Genomic DNA, 19,619 nt, shown 5'->3' on the forward strand with positions numbered 1-19,619 from the left:
TGCTCCATGACAACCACACCCACACCGCTTCCTGAAAACTACACCACCACCACTCCCTGACAACCACACCCGCACTGCTCCATGACAACCACACCAGCACCACTCCTTGACAACCACATTAACACCACCACTCCATGACAACCACATCAGCACCACCACCACCCCATGATAACCTCACCAACACCACCACTCCATGACAACCACACCAGCACCACCACTCCATGACAACCACACCAGACCTTGGGGAGCTCACCCTAAATGGTGTGAGTCCCCGACAGGATAAACAGCGGGCTACCTAAGGATCTCTAGTCTCCTCCCATCTGGCATATTGCTTTCTTTCCACCCATAGTCCTGTCCTGTGATCAGAAAGGTTACTGTGTTCCCTGCAGTCCTCAGCACCAACAGAGCCTGGCCAGCCACATGGGGACCAGTCACCAAAGCCCTCAGTCCTCTCCCTGCTGCTGCTAGGCCAAACTTCTCCCACCACCCACCAGGGGAGAAGACTGCTCACCATTGCCAGCCTGTGGAGACAGAGACTTGCACACATTGATGAGGTAGTGCTCAGGGGCTCCTGTCCTGGTCACAGCCTCCCAGTTGTCACTGTATCTCGTCAGTGAGGAGAGGTCAATGGAGTTTCCAGCCCCATCCCTACAGAAAACAGAATATCATGGTCACCGCCTCTAATCTCAGCAGCACGCCAGGGTCACAAGAAACCAAGTGATGAAGGTCAGGAGGGGCACCGAGAGCCAGCAGGACAGGGCTACACTGTACGCTCCCTCACCCACCGCGCACCAGGTTGTGTGGTTCCCTCCATCAAACGGTAAGGGTTGAGGAAAGGGCCCACTGTTACCATGGCCCTGGCTCCTGACATAAGCAGTATCTTGAAGAATTGGTAGACAAAGGGCAGTGGACCACCCCATTCCTTACAGCCCCAAGAATCAGGAAGGCTTTGCAGCTCTACTTCTGTCCCTGTCACCTCTCCACATGTATCTGACGCACCAACGTCCCCAGTGTGGATAGAAATTAATGGACCAAGATACACACTCGCTGTGAAGCCAAATTTTGCCAAGGCAGGCTGACTGACTCAAAGAGCCAACAGACGCAAGAACTTACTGGGTGGAACATTCTGTCACGCTGTAGGGTGGGCAGGCGTGCTGTGTTCGCCACTCAAACAAATAGGAGCAGTCTGAAGTCTCCCTCAGAAACACTGGCTGCAAAGTTAAGATGAACACAGATAAACACGGGAGCACTTTGCAGGATGGCTATGCAGAGGTGTTCTGTAAATACTGCATCTTATGGGCTCTGTGAGTAGACCAACCTGTAAGTTCTTGTAAAAGAACAGCAGCTGAGGGGGGCGGGGCTGTGGAAATGGAAGACAGGGGACCCTGTGTGGATGCTGCAAGGCTCACCTTCTGAGTAGTCCGGTCGCAGTAGAAATAGATGGTGGTGGAGCGCTGGTACACCTTGTGGCAGGTGTCACCCCCGGTGTAGTTAATTTTCAAGAGTCCATTTTCGTAAGTCAGCTTCTGAGTAAGGAGCCCTGTGCAAGGAGAAGCATACCTGTGGGACTTGTAACAAGTGTTCAGGGCTGTCACATCACACACACCATGATGCTGGACTCCTCCTGTCTACATGACATGGCAGCCCACATGTGCAGCCTAAGAGTAACCATAGATAAAGTGGCATGTTGTCCTCTACAACCTGAGAGTTGCCACCTTCACTACAGCTCCCACGGGAGTGCTTATGCTGTCCGCAGCAGCCATCTCGGCCTCTTTTAAACATTCCTGAGCTGATTTAAATCTCATGCCCCTGCTGAATTGGCTTAAGTGACGTACTGCTTGTCAAATGGGGGATGGGGGAGCTGTTTGTTAATTGAGACAGGGTCTTACTATAAGCCTAAGCTGGAGGGGGCTGGAGAGATGGCTCAGAGGTTAAGAGCACGGGCTGCTCTTCCAGAGGTCCTGAGATCAATTCCCAGCAACCACATGGTGGCTCACAACCATCTGTACTGAGATCTGGCGCCCTCCTCTGGCATGTGGGCATACATCGAGGCAGAATGTTGTATACCTAATAAATAAATAAATCTTGGGGGGAAAAAAGCCTAAACTGGCCTCCAACTCAAGATCCTCACACAACAACTATGACAAGGGCAAGCAGGCACCACCATGCCGAATAACTCTTAACAGTTTTAGATCTATTTGTTATTTTATGAGTGTTCTGCCTGAATGTATGTCTATGTACCACATGGTAACTGGTGCCTTCAAAAGTCAGAAGAGAGTGTCAAAGCCCCTGGGTCTGGGTTACAGGAAGTTGTCAGTCGTCATGTGGGTGCTGGGAATTGAATCCTAGTCCTCTGCAAAAGCAGGCATCTCTCTCCAGGACAACCTTGTCAGTTTTATAGCTAAGCCTTCTATGAAACACATTCCCTTTGATGCAGCCCTAGGGCACACTGCCCTGCAGATACCCATCCCTGGCTAGTTCAAAGTGCCCCACAGCCGGCATAAAGAAAAAACTATGGGCTTAGGGTCAGAAATACCCTGTGGAAGTCACACAACCCTGACCCCGGGCACACTTTCCCTGATGCTCAGGGCATCCTCACACCCACCTGCTATGCACAACTGCCTGTCTACCTCCTAAGCCTCCACAGCTGGACGTGCCAGCGTAAGGCAAAAGGCACAGCTTTCTTTCCTCTTCTCCAATCCCTTTCTGGCAACTGCCATCATTTCCACCTTGCCTTGCCCTGTTTTTTTTTTTTTTCCCTTCCAAACTCTAATCAAATTGTCTTCAATAAGCTGGCAAGGTGGCTCAGTGGTCAAATCTGCCAAATCTGATAACCTGAGTTCAAACCCCAGGAACTACATAGTAGAAGAAGAGAGTTGGCGCCAGCAAACTGTTCTCTGACCTCCACTCATGCTCAGTGATACCCATCTTGCCGCCACATAAAATAAATTGACCATAAGCAAAGAGAGGGAGGAGGAAAGGAGAGAGGGAGGAAGGAGAGAGGGAGGAAGAAGGAGAGAAGGAGGAAGGAGAGGGAGGAGGGAAGGAAGGAGGAAGGAGAGGGAGGAGGAAGGAGAGGGGGAAGGAGAGGGAGGAGGGAAGGAAGGAGGAAGGAGAGGGAGGAGGGAAGGAAGGAGGAAGGAGAGGGAGGAGGGAAGGAAGGAGGAAGGAGAGAAGGAGGAAGGAGAGGGGGAGGGAGGAAGGAGAGAAGGAGGGAGGAAGGAGAGAGGGAGGGAGGAAGGAGAGACGGAGGAACAGTTTGCTTGTATCACCCAGCATGTTCTGGCTGGAGGTGGCTCGTTCCTCCCGTGTTAGAGAAACGTGATCTTTGGCATTATCTCTTGACATTTTACAACTCAAGAAGAAAAGAACAGTACCTGACACTTTCTGAAATCCCTGCGGGCCTTTCTTTTCCTGGCATGAAGAGACTACCTTGGATCCATCATGGCCAGAACAGACATTGGAGGACAGCTTCCCACAGACCCGGAAGTAGTAGGTGTACTCGCCAGCAGTGATGATGGTGTCATTGAAGGACAGGGGCTTCAGGTCATACAAATTGCCATGCCTGGGGTCTTTCACCTGGCAGTTGTCTCCTTCAAAAGTGCACAGGAAGTCAAGAGAAAATGCTATCACAATGCATTCCTATTTCTAAGGGGAAAGATTTTCTTTTGTAATTAAATTTCGTATTTACTTTGCAGTACTGAGAGCCCAGGACCTAGCATGCCCCATGCAAACATTCTATCGCTGTGCTACATTCTGAGTTCCACTTACTGATTTGAGACTGTGTCTCATTAAGTTACCTATACTGGCCTCAAACTCACAGCCCAGGGTGTCAGGCCTTGAATTTATATTCCTCCTACTTCCGCCTCCTGTGAAGGTTATAGGCCTGTACCACCAGTCCTGGCAAGTATCAAAAAAGTGAGCTACGTCCATGCTGTTTTGTTTATGTGTAGGACAGACGGAGGAAGAAAGTCCAAAGACAATATCAAATTTCAAGACGACAAACCCATCCTGACTGCTTTATTGGTTTAAAGAGAAACCAAAAATTCAATCCAAGTACAGGAGAGAAAGGCCAGTGTTAAAAATTAATAAATGGCTTAGTAAAGAACTCAAGGAGAAGCCGTGCTGATCACCCCACTCCCAGCACCTACTAACCCCACTGGCAGCCACCATCACAGGGCTTCCTATCTGAGACATCATGGGTTAGCGTCTACTACACCCTACATTTATAGCAACCCAGAGGCGGAACCTGGTGCTCACCTTCCTCTCTGACCACAGGACAAGCCTCCACTGTTCTCCACAAAAACACATACTCACAGTCTTTCAGGAACTGGAATATAGGTGAGCCCTGCAACAGAAGCCAACAGTTTGCTTTGTTTTCTACTTTTTAAACAAAAACAAGAAAGCGCCTTGATTAATACTCAATCTTTCACTTGCTTAAGCCAAGTATTCAGTATTTATGAGTATTTCAGGCCCGAGAAAAACAGTATATTGTAGTAGAGCACTAGCAATGCCTCCAGACCTATAAAAACACAGAGAAACTTTAAACCACATAGAAGACTCGAAAATGAAGGGGAAATGGAACGAGAAGAAAGGCTGCCGTGCACACTCACCGACGTCTGCCCACACTCGAAGATTATCCTGGTGGAGTAGCGCTGGCTTCCACACTTGTCGCCATTGACGTACAGGATGCTGAGGGACCCATTGGTGTCAGCCTGGGGACTGATCTGCACCACACCCAAGTTCAGACCTCTGTCTTCTGACACCAAGCAGGACCCCACTGCAGTGCCTGAGGACAAAAGAGCAGTGAGTGAGCAGGGCTGCCCTTGACTCAGTCAGGTCCCAGACTCAGCAGGGTGAGGGCGCCAGCACACCGTGACATCTGGGGATGTACGGGAGGGGACTGCAGACACTCAGGTAGAAGATCCTCTTCTTCCCGTCCACCGAGGTGTCCACAGCAGTCCACGGCTGCCTGGCCATGCTCAGGGCACTCAGGTCATACTCGTTCCCAGCTGGGTCTGGAATGGAAGGAAACACCAAGGAAAACTGTTTCCTGTTTGCCCTGGTACCAGTTTCCCTGTAATGTAAAGACTGCCAAGATGCAGGAGCACCTTGCAAGACACAGGAAAACCCACAAGAAGCCTGGCCTACAGCAACAAACCAGTGTCCCTCTGGGAAAGCTGTTACAGGTCAGTACAAAGATTGAGGGTCAGGGCACAACTAAGGAACTTTTAGGTCTTATACCATTTTTCTTCCTTATATGAACTTCTGATATACATCTATATTTGACTTTCCATTTTATTTGAGTTTTCTTCTCAATTCTTAGGAGCAACTGACCCCTGAACCATATTTTAAACCCTTAACTGTATGGTGGGGGGTCTCCTCAAAGGAAACATTTACACCACTAAGCAGTACTTAAAAACAGGCAACAATCACCATATTACCTATGAAGCAAAGTATACAGGCCCCATTGACAAATGGTCATCTTGCTTTCAAGCATGTAGACACTCACAGACAATACACACACACACACACACACACACGCACACGCACGTGCACACACTCTCACTCAAACCCAGCTTGCTAACTTCTAGGCCTCACCAGTCACTTGGCAATCTACTCGAGAAGGAACACAAGCCAATGCAGTTTCAAACTCAAAGAAAGTGTTCCGGATCCCTCGTGTAGAGTCGATGTCCTGATGCAGAAATTTGGCGGTTCCTGGATAAATGTCATCATTGCAAATGAAACGGATGATGAATGCTGTGCCTGTGGAAGAAGAGAGCCACTATTCAGCAGGCATCTCAGACTCGGGACAGCAAGGGCAGGAGACCTCACAGCCATCCCCAAGACCACACAGCAGGGTAGCAAGCTGTCCAGGAGCCTAATCTGAACAGAGCAAAGATAAGCTACCAGCAATTCTGCCTGACACGACAGCAATTCTGCTTAGGCCACGGGGTCATAAAGCATTCACATCTCACGGCAGTTTATCAATCTATCAGAAAACAGAGCAACTTTTATTTCCTGATTTTCCCTCCAGCAAACTATACCTACTACCCCCCTGCAAGGCTGAAAGGAGCAGAAGGTACACCCTGAGTAAGTACAGAGACCTGACTGGGCTAAGGGAGACATTATTTTGCAAAATCATACAGGACAAGAGACCACACAGGCAAAGAAGGAGACCACCCCAGAGCTGACCACTGCTGGCTTCCACTCCATGTATAGCCTTGAAGCCACAGGAGTACTCTAGCTGGGAGGAACACATCGAATCAGACATTGTAAAAATGCCACTGGCACTCTTCTGTGAGGCCAGAAGCAGGAAAGCCAAGAAAGCTGCTGTGGCAAGGTGGGTGGGGCTCTCATTCCAGAATTCCTGAGTCATCAGGAATCCCATCAATCAGTGGGCCGAGTTCCCATAAAACACACTTCAGTGTCCAGGAGCATCACCACCTCCCCTCTGCGTGGCTAAAGAGGTAAGACAAACTAAGGAAGCACAAGTGAGGGCCCTGGCGCAGCTTTAGCCCAGCCCAGAGTCTCACAGCAGCCATTAGATGCTCCCCAAGGCTAATACAGCTCCGTCAGGAGCATTTTCAAACTCAAGCCTGAAAGGAAGATGACAGGAAAGTGACCAGCCAATATTATTTGATCTAGTGATCTGCAACTGGAGAGCAAAGAACTACAAAATGAGCCGCACTGTGTCTTTGTGAGTACTGAGGAGAAACAGATGCTGCCATCCTAGCATCAGAGACTGCCCGCACGGAAGAGAACCATGATCCCTCCATACTTTGTCAACCTGAGCTCCCAACCCTCACCCCCACCCCCGGAAAACTGCCCAAGGCTCTAGTACTAGCCCCTTCTACTCAGTAAAAGGGCGGCAGGAGCCAACTGAGATAAACCTAGCATACAGGATACACCATGAAAGACCTGATTAACAGCACCCCCATATAGCAGGAAGAAGTTTGGAGAGAAATAACTATGCCCATATTCACAAATATTGTTTATAAATGTTCTTTTACATTTAAAGGGGGATATGATATAGATATGAATAATTTGCATTGGTGTAAATCTTGGTTTATTGATACAAGTTTAAGGTCAATTTTGTTATATGTATATGTATTTCTGATCTTGATTAAGGTATTATGATTGTGTAGTTCACTTAAAAGTGTAATGTATAATTAGGAAATATAGGTTGTTAATGGATAATCATCGATAGTAGTCAAGCTTGTAGTCATGTTAGTTAGATTTTCTAGATATGTAGAGATATATTTCAGTTAGATAGGTATTCTTCATATCTTTCAAAGGCTACAGAATATGGCATTTAAAATGTTTTAATAACTTAGGACTTTTCATGACAATGAGACATGTCTGCTCCTGGCAGCACCAATCTACTTCAAGAGGAAGACGGGCATCGAAGAGGCTCCTTATGGAGTTTGATAGCCATTTGGGCAAGAAACTGCTCTTGCCTGGACTGATACATAAACTGGACACAGAGAACCCACAGAGAGAGGACTGCTGAACTTGCCTAAAGGTGAGATGATCTTTCGAGGTTCCTGATTCATGAAAGAGTCTGCAAGACACTCTGCAGTATACAGAAGAAAGTGACTGAACTGTCTTTGAAATTTCCTGCTTCATGAAAATGTCTGCTAGATACGACGGGCCTGTAGGCTGAAGATGGATGCCCCAATGGTACAGAAGAACTTTGAGTGACTGTCCAGGCAGCAAGATAGCTCTATCATTTCTAGAGTTTTGGAGGTTGCTTACTTCTTGTTTACTTAGGCAATATTATATCCTTCTGGAGTCTTTGATGGAGTTGAAGAATAGATAGTTATAGTTTTCCTTTGTTATGATAAAAGATAAAATAGATCTAAATATTGTAACTGTAATTCTAGCTTGATACCTGTTTTGTTATTTGTAATTTTACTATGCTAAAGTGAAATCCTTTCTTTTTTACACAGAAAAAGGGGAAATGGTGTAGGAGGTCCTTCTGTTTATGTATTGCTTTCATTGGTTGAATAAAGAAACTACTTTGGCCTTTTGATAGGGAAGCAATTAGGTAGGTGGAGTAGATAGAACTGAATTCTGGGAGGAAGAAAGCAGGGTCAGGGATTGCCGCCATAAAGCCAGCTGCAAGGTCAGACATGCTGAATCTTTCCCAGTAAGCCACAACCTCATGGTGAAATGCAGATTATTAGAAATAGGTTAAATCAAGATGTGAGAGTTAGCCAGTAAGAGGCTAGAGCTAATGGCCAGGCAGTAACTCAATTAATACAATTTCCGTGTGATTATTTCAGGGGTAAGCTAGCCCAGGCAGGATGGAACAAAGGGCCCGCTCTCTCTTTAACAGTGATGCTCTATTGCAGCTTTGTAGAAATATCCAATACTGCTTCCCTAACAGCTCAACGGACCTACCTTTCCCTGCATCGCATGCTTCTCTGTCATGAAGAGCAGTCCTGGCTGATGAGAGAGTACCACTATGCCTTTTGATTTGTATCCCCCCATGATTATTAACATTTCAATATCTTATTTCTTTTTTAGATTTTATTTGTTTGTTTGTTTATTATGCGTGTAGTATACATGAGAGAAGAGGGCACCAGATCTCATTACAGATAGTTGTGAGCCACCATGTGGGTGCTAGGAATTGAACTCAGGACCTCTAGAAGAGGAGCTAGTGTTCTTAACCTCTGAGTCATCTCTCCAGCCCCTCAATGCAATGCAAGTATTCCCTTCTACCCAACTGCTTCTCCTCATTCTATTAACTGTCTTTGCTGCATAAAAATCTTTAAGGCTGATAATGAATCTATAGAATTTTCCTTTGTTGCCTAAACTTTAGGGATTTTTTTTAATAAAAAAAAAAAAAATCCTTGCCCAGGCCTATGTTCTGAAGTATCTCCCCCATATTTTCCTCTACTAGTTTTATGTCTCCAATTTGCCATTAAGTTTTTGACTCATTTATTTTTATACATAGTGAAGATGAGGCCGATTCCTTCTTTGTACACAAATTAATAAAGACACTGTCTGGTTTCTCTGATGTATATGCTCATACTGTCTTGGTGAAAACTGCACTGACCATCAATGCATGGCTTTATCTCTGGGCTCTGTGTGCCCATTCACTTGCTGGCTGATGCTATTCTGATGCAGGAGCTGTCATTGCTCAGCTCAAGACAGCTTTGGTTGCTCAGGATCTTTTGTGATCCAACCCACCCATCTTCTAATGTGTATGTACACACCTGACTGATTGCATCCATCACCACATGAATGCAATTGCCCACAGAGGCCAAAAGGACATCAGATCCCTTGGAGCTAGAATGACAAGTAGTTGTGAATCACCCGTGCCTACTGGGAACTAAACCCAGGTCTCTTTCAAGAACAGTGATGGCTCTTAACGACTGAGCTACCTCTTCAGCCCCTTTTTCCTTTGTTAAAAACATTGGAATTTTTATTTAAATACATACACACGCACACACACACGCTGAATCTGTGGGTCACTGGGTAGAACTGACTATTTCAATATATCTTCTCCCAGACCATGACTGGACTGTCTTCTCACTTATGTATGTCTTCGATCTCTTTCCTCAGTATTTGTAACTTTCACTGTAGAGGCCATGCAGTTCCTTGGTTAAATTTATTCCTAGGTTTGGTTCTTTTATTTTTGTGCTGCTTATTAATAAAATGTCCTCCTGGTTCCGACTGTCTGACTATCTCTTCTGAGATGAGGCATTTTCTACTGGAAAGGGCGGAGGCCCCTGAAACTCTCCAGTAAGTTACAAGGCTCACATAGCCCTAGCCGAGAGACAGAGTCAGCAGCAACTGCCAGCAGGGGTTCTGTAGAGCTTCCTGAAAGCTGCACACAGAACCTCTGGTGATGCAGCCTTCCCAGGTCCTGAGTCCACTCATCAATTCCAACAGTATTTTTGAGAGCCGAAATTTTCCCTGTATAAAGTCACCCCAGATGCAAATGTGACCTCAGATCTGACCCTGCACCTGAATACCAAAACTAGTAATGCTATCTGAATGTTCTGTCCTCCTCCTGATTTAGAGCAAGCTCTTTTAGTTTTCCCCATCCGTATGGTGTAGGTCATGGGCACTTGCCTTGATTTCCACTTATGGGGTTTTATCAAAGAGATATGCTAAACTTTGCCAAACACTGTCCTGCACTGAGATAACCATGTGTTCTAGGCTTTCATTAGCTAACAATGTATCATTGTTCTCAATCTGCACAGTCCTGACTTGTGATAAGTACACTGCTTTTAGGTATTGATAGATTTGACTTGCTATTATTTTGTTGAAAATTTCTGTGTCTATATTCATCAGAGATACTGGTCTGTAGCTCTGCCTTCTGTAATCTGGCTTTGTTATGGCATCATCAGCCTGTTTACACTGGGGAATGATGGCCTGGCACCGTGAGTAGCACAGGGTCTCTCCCATTCAGTGAAGCACTTTCAGGGTCTTCCACAGTGCACAGATGAGGTTCAGTATGGAACAATCTGGTCCTCCCTCCTATCTGCCAGAGACAAATTCTTACTGCTGATTTGATCCTGTCACCCCTTACTGCTCTGTTCAAATTTTGTGCCTCATGATCCAATCCTACCAAGTTACAGTACCAAAAGCATATCCATTTCCTCTGCTGTTCTGATGCTGGCACGCAGCTGGCCACAGCGGTCCTTAGTGACCATTTGCTGTCTGTGGCAGACGCTGTTGTTAAAGTGCTGCACTTCCAACATCTGTGAACTTGAGATGTGAAGCAGAAAGAAGCAAGAAGACAAGACTGCGGTCTTCAGTGCAAACCATCTGGGAAGGCAGCTCCACTCCTTCCTGTGCCCACTAAGATGGCTGGGGCATGTTGAGCAACCCAGCACACAAACATCACCTCAGTCCGCTCAGATTCCAGTGATGGAAAGGCACTGCCTATTAACAGTGTGACCTGGAAAGTAACCACACCCCTGGGCCCCTTTCCTCATCTAAGTCAATAGGTGGCAGAGCCAATAACATGACCCATCCCTCTTGGATCTCACTCTGATGTAATCCCTCCATGGACCACAGGCTCTGTAGCAAACACAAGACCCTTCTGTCTTCTAGTACTGCAGATGTGCAACGCAGCAGTAATTGAGCACAAAAGGAGGCTAAGCCAGGTGTGATGGCCCAAGCCTTTGCTCCTAGCAAGGTAGACACAAGCAAAAGTGAGTCTGAGGACACCTGGTTTACAGAGTCAGAGCCAGGAAGGCCAAGGCCACAGAGTAAGAGCCTGTCTCAAATGGGAAAGAGAAAAGACAGAGCTGGGATGAGAATTCACAGTACATACAGTATCTTAACCAAGTCCTGGCACACTTCGCCTGCTGGAGCGATCCACTGACGCAGATGCTGGCATTATAAAGGGCTCAGAGCTGACCTTGCACTAGCCAAAGACGGTAACAAATAAGTACTAACAAGCTCAACATCTCCAGACTGTTACACAGAACCACAGTGCCCAAGAGAGGAGACAGGAGGAAAGGACCAACTTGGAAAAATAAGTAACTTAGATCGTTACTCATCACTTCTTTAGTACCTAAAGGAATACAATTAACAACCCCCCTCTGAAGAACTGGGGTGCAAGATAGAAAGAAGAGGTGGTCAGTGTGTGCACAAGTGCCCCCAAGGGAAGACGTTGGTAAGTGCTCTAGGAGAGAGAATACCAGCAGAGATTAGAGGCAGACTTGGCAGAATGCGAATCAGCTCACCTTTGTCTGAGGAAGAAGGCGACCCTTTGTAGGTCAGAGTGAGGAATCCCTCAGTAGACAACTGGAGGCTCTTTTCCATTCCCACTGGCCTTTCTGGTTTCAGGTTCTCCAACGCTGTCTGGGTTCCTGCCTCACAGCCAAAGGCTAGCTTTTCTTTGTCCGTTACACAGACAGGCATTGTACCACAGATATTGAACTGGAAGCCAAACAGGAAAAAAAAAGGAGAAAAAAAAAACAAACAAAAACAACCATTTAGGTTCCAAGACTTACCACAGAAAAGCAGCCTAGAACCCAAAGTACTGCTGGGTTAAATATCTGATTATCACCAGTCAGTTTATCAACTTTGGGACAGCTAGTTCTCAAACACAGAAAGGTAAAACCCCACGTCTAAATAACAATACCTGTGCAAATTCCTCTAGAGTTTAGTGGATGGTGTTTTATGGTCTTGCTTATACAGTGCTCTGTCTGTAAATCTAATTACTACAAGCAACTATGAACGATATACTAGGGAGTGATACAAACCACTTTACAGTGTCTTTAATCACACGGAGAAAGTGTATACAGTTAAGTCTTAACTGTAAACAACCGAAGCCCCTGATTTTTTTAAAGACATTGATTCTATTTAAAAAGCAGACATGTTTGCTGTAGTTATGTAAAGAAATCAGCTCTGGGAAAGAGGCCACCAAACGTGCAGGGCAGCTGGACCCAGCAGGATGGGGGACAGGGCTGGACAGTAAGGGGCAGGAGTCTACAGCCCTGGCTGGGATGTGGTGGCCCCACAGACAGGTGACCTCCTGCAGCGCATGAGTGCAGGCGCTCTTCCAGGCAGCTGCATTGCTACTTCTGTTACCCACTCATCTGTCACCTGCAACCAAGAGCCACACCACCACACATGCTCCTAACAGCGTGGTTAGTGACGAGGTGGGGTCTCGCTGGTGTGCTTCTGGTGCGTTCTTTATGTAGCCCGTGGTCATCTTTCTCAGCACATCCTCAATGTGGTGCAGCATCTGCCTATCACACGGATACAGGCTCTGACCTGTGGAACCCTAATCACTGTACCACCTGGTGCAGACCACACACTCTGCAGCTACCCTAGAGCTAGCTCTAACACCGAGACCCTTCCGTGCTCCTATCTGAGTGTGGAGTGGAGACAGCCCATGGAAGCACTCAGGAGAGTGGGGAAGAGCACGGGGCCGAGAGGACAAATCCTTCTCTACATGTGGGGTGGAGAGAGCCCAGTTCTCTAGCTAGGGACAGTTGTCAGAATGCTCCTCTCACTAAACTACGGTAGGGCACTCTCACTCACCTTCCTGTTTTCAAAGGCACTGTCCCTAAGATGACTGCCAGAACTTAAAGCAATTGTTCTAGGGGCTCTCTCCCTTCGAGTAGCTGAAGGGATACCTTGAGAAGACTTTGCATTTTAGGGCTCTAAGCATTCGCAAAGGAAGTACCCTTGGAAGAGTCTAGAACACAGCCCTCAGGTGGCCTCCCTTTAATCTCCATTTCTTCTTGACCAGTGTGTCTCAAACTTCAGTGAACATCAAAACCATCTGATGGGCCTCCTGAAGCAGACTCGGAGCCCACCACAGACTAGTCAGGAGGCCCGCAGCAGGCCCAGGAATCAGGTTTTAACAAGGTCCTGACTGTCACTCTGCTGCTGCTTCTTGGGAACTTTGGACACACAGCAGCAGGTGAGGACTGGTGACTGCTCCCATCGGGCCCACGTGATGTCGTCACTTCATTACCCGCCCCCAGTCTGGAACTTCTTTCTGCCCTGGGCAAGCACTAAGGACGCAGCTGCAAGTGCCTTGGGTGTGGTGAGCCTCATTTAAAGCACACTAGAAATCTACTGCATCATTCTTACCAAAAAAGTCTTTCCAATGCCAGAGACCACGTATCCTTGAGAGCTGTTCAGTGGGCTAAGATTAAACACAAATCCACTGTTGGGGTCCCTTATAGAGCAAGCCTATCAGAAACAAGAAAGGGAAATAAACACATTCAAACTAATTCTATAGGAGCAAAACAAACATGCAGTCCGGAAACTCACATCAACACTTAGAGGCTGTACTTTCTACTCACTTTAAATCCCTATGGAGCAACAGTGTGTTTGTGCCCAGCCGGCACCAATGTAGGACGCGTGTGCAGAAGAATGGAACTCACCCCATGGGGGCTAAGCTACTACAATACCCAAGTAAGACCACTGTTAATCCTAAGGTAGGTGGTACAGCAATCATTTTTACATCCAAAAATAAATAACTTAAGACTTCTCTCTCGTCGCCATGAATGTACCTATGAGAAGATGACTGGGTCCCTTCCTCTAAGTATACCCTCAGCCTCCCGTGTCCACCAAGTACAGGCTAGCAGTCAGAGCCCTGGGCATGGACAGGGTAGGGTGCCTGACACGACTACTGGCCTGAGCTGAGGCCATCGCTTTGTGTACCAGTCCAGGTGTCTGCTGCCAAACTCTGCAGTCTGGTAGGAAATCAGAAGGATGGGAGGGAAACACGACCCACTATAAAGAATGCACACGCAGTTCCATAAGAACAACTTACTGCAGTAGCCCAGGAGGGCAGCAAAGAACTCAGAGAGCAGGGTACTCTACACTGCACAGGGCAGAATGAGCAGCCAGCCTTCAGCAGAGGATAAGGATCTACCATACAGACATCGGCATGAGTCCCTGGCTACACACTGTGGGTGAGGGAGGGCACAGCACACAGGTAAACTCTATTCTGTGTGTGAGGTACCATATGAGTCACTGAGTTCCACCCTGTGTAAAAGGTCACAGCAGAACACATGTGCTAACTCTTAAGATCCATGAAGCACTGGGTTCCTCCTAGTAGGTAAAGTCACAGCAGACACGTGGGCTTTACTCTGTCAATGAGATCCCATGAGGCAGTAGGCTCCACCCTGTGGACAAGGTCATAGCCCTCTCATGGGTCTCATTGTATCAGACACTGATATGTTCTGGAATGGAGTAATTGGAATCTACAGACCCCTGGCAGTGATGGAGAGCCCACTAGGATGCACCGCACAGGGAAAGGATAGTAAGCCAGGTGGAGACAGAGGCAGATGGATCTCTGTGAGTTTGAAGCCAGCCTGGTCTACAAAGCAAGTTCCAGGACAGCTTAGACTGTTAAATAAAGAAACCTTGTCAGGGGTTGGGGGGGGGGAGATTTCAGTGAGCAAGGCATAAAGCTGGGGGTCCTGGAAATCTAGGTACCAAGGGTAGGGAAGATGCAGAGGCTGGTGATGTGTGAATCAAAAAGCAGGGATGGAGGCAATGCAAAGTCAGTCTGAGCATGGGCAAGGTGACAGCACACATACCTGGTCTGTGTCTGTGATCGTCTGGATAGGGCAGGCAGCCTCTGTGTTCCACAGGAAACTGACCACACATTCCCAGTTGGAAGTGAAGATGGGGTGGGTGTTCTGGAAGGCCACAGCGCAGAGAGAAATCAGCAGGACAGCAACACAACAGGCCGACATGTACTAACTTCCTCCCTAGAGCACAACGCTCTCATTGCCCCGTAGGAGAGGTCAGCTCACATGCCTGGACATTAGCACATCCAAATTCACACCAGCAGTAAATGGAAAACTGGGATCCAGATAGCTGAAACCGAGCCTACAAACCCAGAGTCGAAGCAACCAGAAAGCTACTAGACAAAACTGGTTTGCGTGTCAGGGAAGGGCTGAGAAGCCACAGAAAGAGGTACAGGGGAGCTTCTAGGTGGGACACAGCGTGTTTTGTGACTTGGGTCTGATTACACAGATGTGCTAACTTGTGCTATTACTGGCTTTAAGTTTGTGGGTTTCAACAAGAAGTCTCCTCCACAAGACACAAGACACATTCCATCTCGAGTGCTGTCTCCATCCCAGGCAGCAGTGGGATGAGACAGCACAGCAGAGACTACTGGAAAATGCACTGGAACTCTGTAACCAATAGCCACAGCCCACATACAAGCACCCTACCTATAGGCACTACCCACACTCTCCTCATCAGTCCTGAAAGCAAGCAGAAAGACCCAGGCTTTGCCTATGGTAACTCCCGTGAGCCTGACCTCCCTGTATCTCCTTCAGTCGTCTTGCCTAGGCCCGCACTATGCACCAAACCCACAGGACACCCAGCTCAGCCACTGTGGGAAAGCACTTGAAAGACTAAGAAGGGTCTGGAAGAATCTTCTGGAACTAAAAGAATAGTCTATGACAGGGCTCCTACATACCCAGGACACGGGCAGCCAGAAGTAGATGGAAATGAAACCAGCAGCTGTCCACCTATGTAAGGCAAGGGGTCCTCAGGGACCACAGGCCCAGGATCACTCAGCCAGTCATTTCATACCCTCAGAGATCTGAGCAAAGAACAAGTTTCCTGTCTGTGCGATACTGGATACCCGGCCTCACATCCACTGGACTAGACCCCAGCAGAATCCAGAAGCATCTAATTCCTGTCAGCAAGTCAATCTCAAAACTGATAGCAAAAAGCCGGGCGTTGGTGGTGCACGCCTTTAATCCCAGCACTTGGGAGGCAGAGGCAGAGGCAGGCGGATCTCTGTGAGTTCGAGGCCAGCTCGTTCCAGGACAGGAACCAAAAGCTACGGAGAAACCCTGTCTCGAAAATAAAAAAAAAAAAAAAAGAGCCTAAATCCTTGCTAAAAAGCACCTGGGTCAGAGAATTATGGTACACACCTTTAATCCCAGCTGAGTTTGAAGCCAACATAGTCTACATAGTGAGTTTCAGGCTAGCCTGAAATCCTAAAATCCTGCCCACCCCCAAAAAAATCAAAAACCAAAAACAGGGAGGGAAGGAAGGAGAGGGGGGAGGAAGGAGGGAAGAGGGACAACTAGTAGCCACAAATGTGGCAAAATAAAAGTTCTATACATAAGACAGGCACCACAGCCCACACCTTTAACCCCAGCACTCAAGGGGCAGAGCTGCAGGAGCTCAAGGCCAGTCTGGCTGCTAGTGAGCCACACAGTGAGACCCAAATCTCACACAATCAAAACCTGATCCCTAAAAGTCCTACACATCTGGTGACAAGTGTGCAGTACCAATGATGGACATAATGTTCTTGGTAACCCAAAAATGCCTAAAGTAACCAATTTTATGCCCTATTTTGCTGCAAATTTTTTTTACAAGTATAGAAGTGCACACGCTGGCCCTGCTTGCTTTTCCGCAGCTCCTGCCACAACTTCGGCACAGCACTCACCAGGCGTCCCCGACCACAGACGAGATGGATTCTGGTGCTGTAGGTGGTTAGCCGGCCATCACTGGTGGTGCAAGCAGAGCCGTTCACATATTCTAAGAGGAGGCTGCCACTCTCCTCCACCACAGGGCCTGTCTTTGCAACTCCCAAGTTACTGATGGATACAGTCTCAGCCAAGGAGCCCTGAAACATAGTGTGGGTGAGACTTCTCCTGGAAAGCTTTACTCCTCAGCAAGTCAGTTTGCTGCTCAACAGTAGTCAGAGCCTATGACGTCACCACTAACAACTGTGTGAGCGGGCAAACAAAAGTGAGGAGTCCCCGAGCAGGAGGACAGCTACGCTCAGAGGCTACTGCTCTGGGGAAGAACACATCCCCGTGAGGTACAGCCTCAGACACCTCTGAGCACCAGAGCACACCACTAGAATGTGCTAACAAAGCAAATCCTCACACTGCTTCTGCAGAAGTCAACTTCTGGAGTCCATCTACAACTTTCATGGCCAACCACATGTGAGGACCACAAGGAAACGTACAAAAGCCCTGCCAATGAGAGCAATCAAGCAGATGATGAAGTGTTAACAGTCAGAGTGGTACTGACGTATGCACCTGAGCCATTCAGCAATTCTGTCAAATCCTGGAGACCTCTGGGCAACTGAGGCTCCGAGCTGCGAAGTCTGCAGAGTCACTCGGGCACCTGAACTCGGGTCAGACATAACCAAGAGAGCCCTCTGCAATGTGCTGAACCAAAAGCGGCCAGAGGACATTTTAAGACTGAACAAAGACTCTAAGCCTGCTCAGGAGGCTCACTGTGCAGTCACTCTCCTCAGAGGCTTCAGCTGGGCAGCAGGACAGGCCTGCTCAGGAGCTATACAACAGCTACCTTCACACACTAAGCCTCAGACTCCAGAGAAAATGTGAGAACGGCAGACACACCTCCTTGTTTTCATATCTCATCTGGCAAGCAGAAGCATATCGATCACAGCCAGGCACAGGATTCAGAGGCCGGCACACGTTGAGGTAGTATTTCCTCCGTGTGACATGTTCCCGGGAGTTTTCCATGGCGTACCAGTTTCCTCCACGGCCACCTTCAGACTTCACTAGACTAAAGTTTTAACACAAAGGTATGCTTTTAAAACTTCGAACCAGATAAGGTTGGGCTGTTAATGTTTACTCATTAGAGAAATAAAGACATTCTCAAAGGAGACACACTTGAATCAAGTCACAGATGGTGACTGAAGCACAGGACACACCATAACACTGACATTCTGAAGCTCCACACGCAGAGGACCCTTCAGAATTCACACACACACACCATACACTGAGCTACCGTTTTAGACAATGAAGCTACACATTAACTTTGCTGTGACAAAGATCAATTACTGTCACAAAGGTGGTGAGATCAGACCACATCCACCTCCTTTCTGCTCTGTCTCTCCTGGTCCTGCACCCTGAGGCCAACACAATGCCTATCACCATCAACTGAACCATTTGCTCACCAGTGACCACACCTGAGGAAGGCCCACGGCCAACTGCTGGCTATGCTCACCTAGAGAGGTCATACTGTTCCATCATGGAGGGGTCTGTCACCATGCACTCCAGGGGCTCTTCTGGGCAGGCATAACTGGTGTACCACCGGAAGTTGTAGGTAGAGTTGTCCTCTTCCTAATCCCAGGACAAGGAAACATGAAAGGGTACGGCTGGAGTCTACATCTGGAGCATCCCCCAAAGACCACCCAGGGAATCCTGGCCCTTGCTCAACACTATGGAGCATGATGGAACCTTCAAACACGTGCATGAAGGAGAAGCAGACATGCACAGAGTAGCTCTCCAGCTCTCTAGTTCCTTCCTTGTTCTCTTGCTTCCTGGTTTTGAAGAAATTGGTTCACTCTCTGTCAGGCCCAAAGCAATGAGCCAACCAACCACAGACTGAAACCTACAAGACTGGGTGGCAAAATACCCTTTCCTAAACTGCACACCGTGTGTTTGCTCCAGTTACAGAAGCTGAGCATGGAAGAAGAAGAAAAGAAGACACTATGCAAAGAGCTTTAAAAAGAAAAATGACTGTAAGTAAAAGTTACTAAAAAGACGGCCTCGTCAAAAACTATAATGGAATCTTGATAAGGGAAAAAAGAGGGTGATTTTTTTTAAGCTTTTGCAAGTTTTCTAAAAGAACAAACAGGGCTGTGGACTAGCACTAAGATAGATGGGCCTTTGAATAAGCAGCTTAACATGTGACTAAATACTGCCTAGGCACCCTGAGAACTGCAAAAGGACTAATTACATGACGGTCTGGCCAGAAAAACAGACTAATAATAGCTCAGTTTCTACAGGAAGGGCAGGCAATTGGTCCAGGTCTGCCCAGGCCAACTGCCTGAGACTTTCCCCACCTGATATTCCGGGAAGCCCACTCCAGCGTCTCGGTCACAAAGAAAGGTGATCAGTGTGGCTCTCGGTGTGTGCTTTTCATTGTTATAAGGCGTGCCATCCCTGTAGCTCAGCTGGATCATCCCATCATAGTAAGAAAGGATAGTATTGCTCAGCCCCAGGTTCCAAGACTTCTTATCACTACAGTGAATACAGAAATGTCATTCGGGAAGTCCCATGGATCAGGAGCTCGCCAAGGCTGCACAAATGGGGGCAAATGCAGTACCTGGGAATCTCATATGCAGCTCTTCAGACTGTAGGAGGAAAAAAGCAACACACACATACACA

General features: G+C 47.6%; 1 protein-coding gene across 1 annotated transcript in view; it reads right to left on the reverse strand.

The window, feature by feature from the left end:
* The window catches only part of Igf2r (insulin like growth factor 2 receptor), a 93,169-nt gene that overhangs the window by 19,899 nt on the left and 53,651 nt on the right, over positions 1–19,619 (reverse strand). Inside the window, exons 16-30 of the mRNA XM_013352341.2 lie at positions 19,295–19,472; positions 18,454–18,569; positions 17,841–18,009; positions 16,913–17,092; positions 15,036–15,137; positions 13,576–13,677; positions 11,712–11,907; positions 5,602–5,766; positions 4,875–5,018; positions 4,614–4,789; positions 4,261–4,348; positions 3,378–3,593; positions 1,410–1,540; positions 1,114–1,211; positions 512–648 (exon numbers count right to left, since the gene is read on the reverse strand). Of these exons, the coding sequence (XP_013207795.1) occupies positions 512–648; positions 1,114–1,211; positions 1,410–1,540; positions 3,378–3,593; positions 4,261–4,348; positions 4,614–4,789; positions 4,875–5,018; positions 5,602–5,766; positions 11,712–11,907; positions 13,576–13,677; positions 15,036–15,137; positions 16,913–17,092; positions 17,841–18,009; positions 18,454–18,569; positions 19,295–19,472 (2,198 nt within the window). The remainder of the gene's footprint in view (positions 1–511; positions 649–1,113; positions 1,212–1,409; positions 1,541–3,377; positions 3,594–4,260; positions 4,349–4,613; positions 4,790–4,874; positions 5,019–5,601; positions 5,767–11,711; positions 11,908–13,575; positions 13,678–15,035; positions 15,138–16,912; positions 17,093–17,840; positions 18,010–18,453; positions 18,570–19,294; positions 19,473–19,619) is intronic.

Source organism: Microtus ochrogaster, linkage group LG9 (assembly GCF_000317375.1).
Source record: "Microtus ochrogaster isolate Prairie Vole_2 linkage group LG9, MicOch1.0, whole genome shotgun sequence".
Lineage (NCBI taxonomy): Eukaryota > Metazoa > Chordata > Mammalia > Rodentia > Cricetidae > Microtus > Microtus ochrogaster.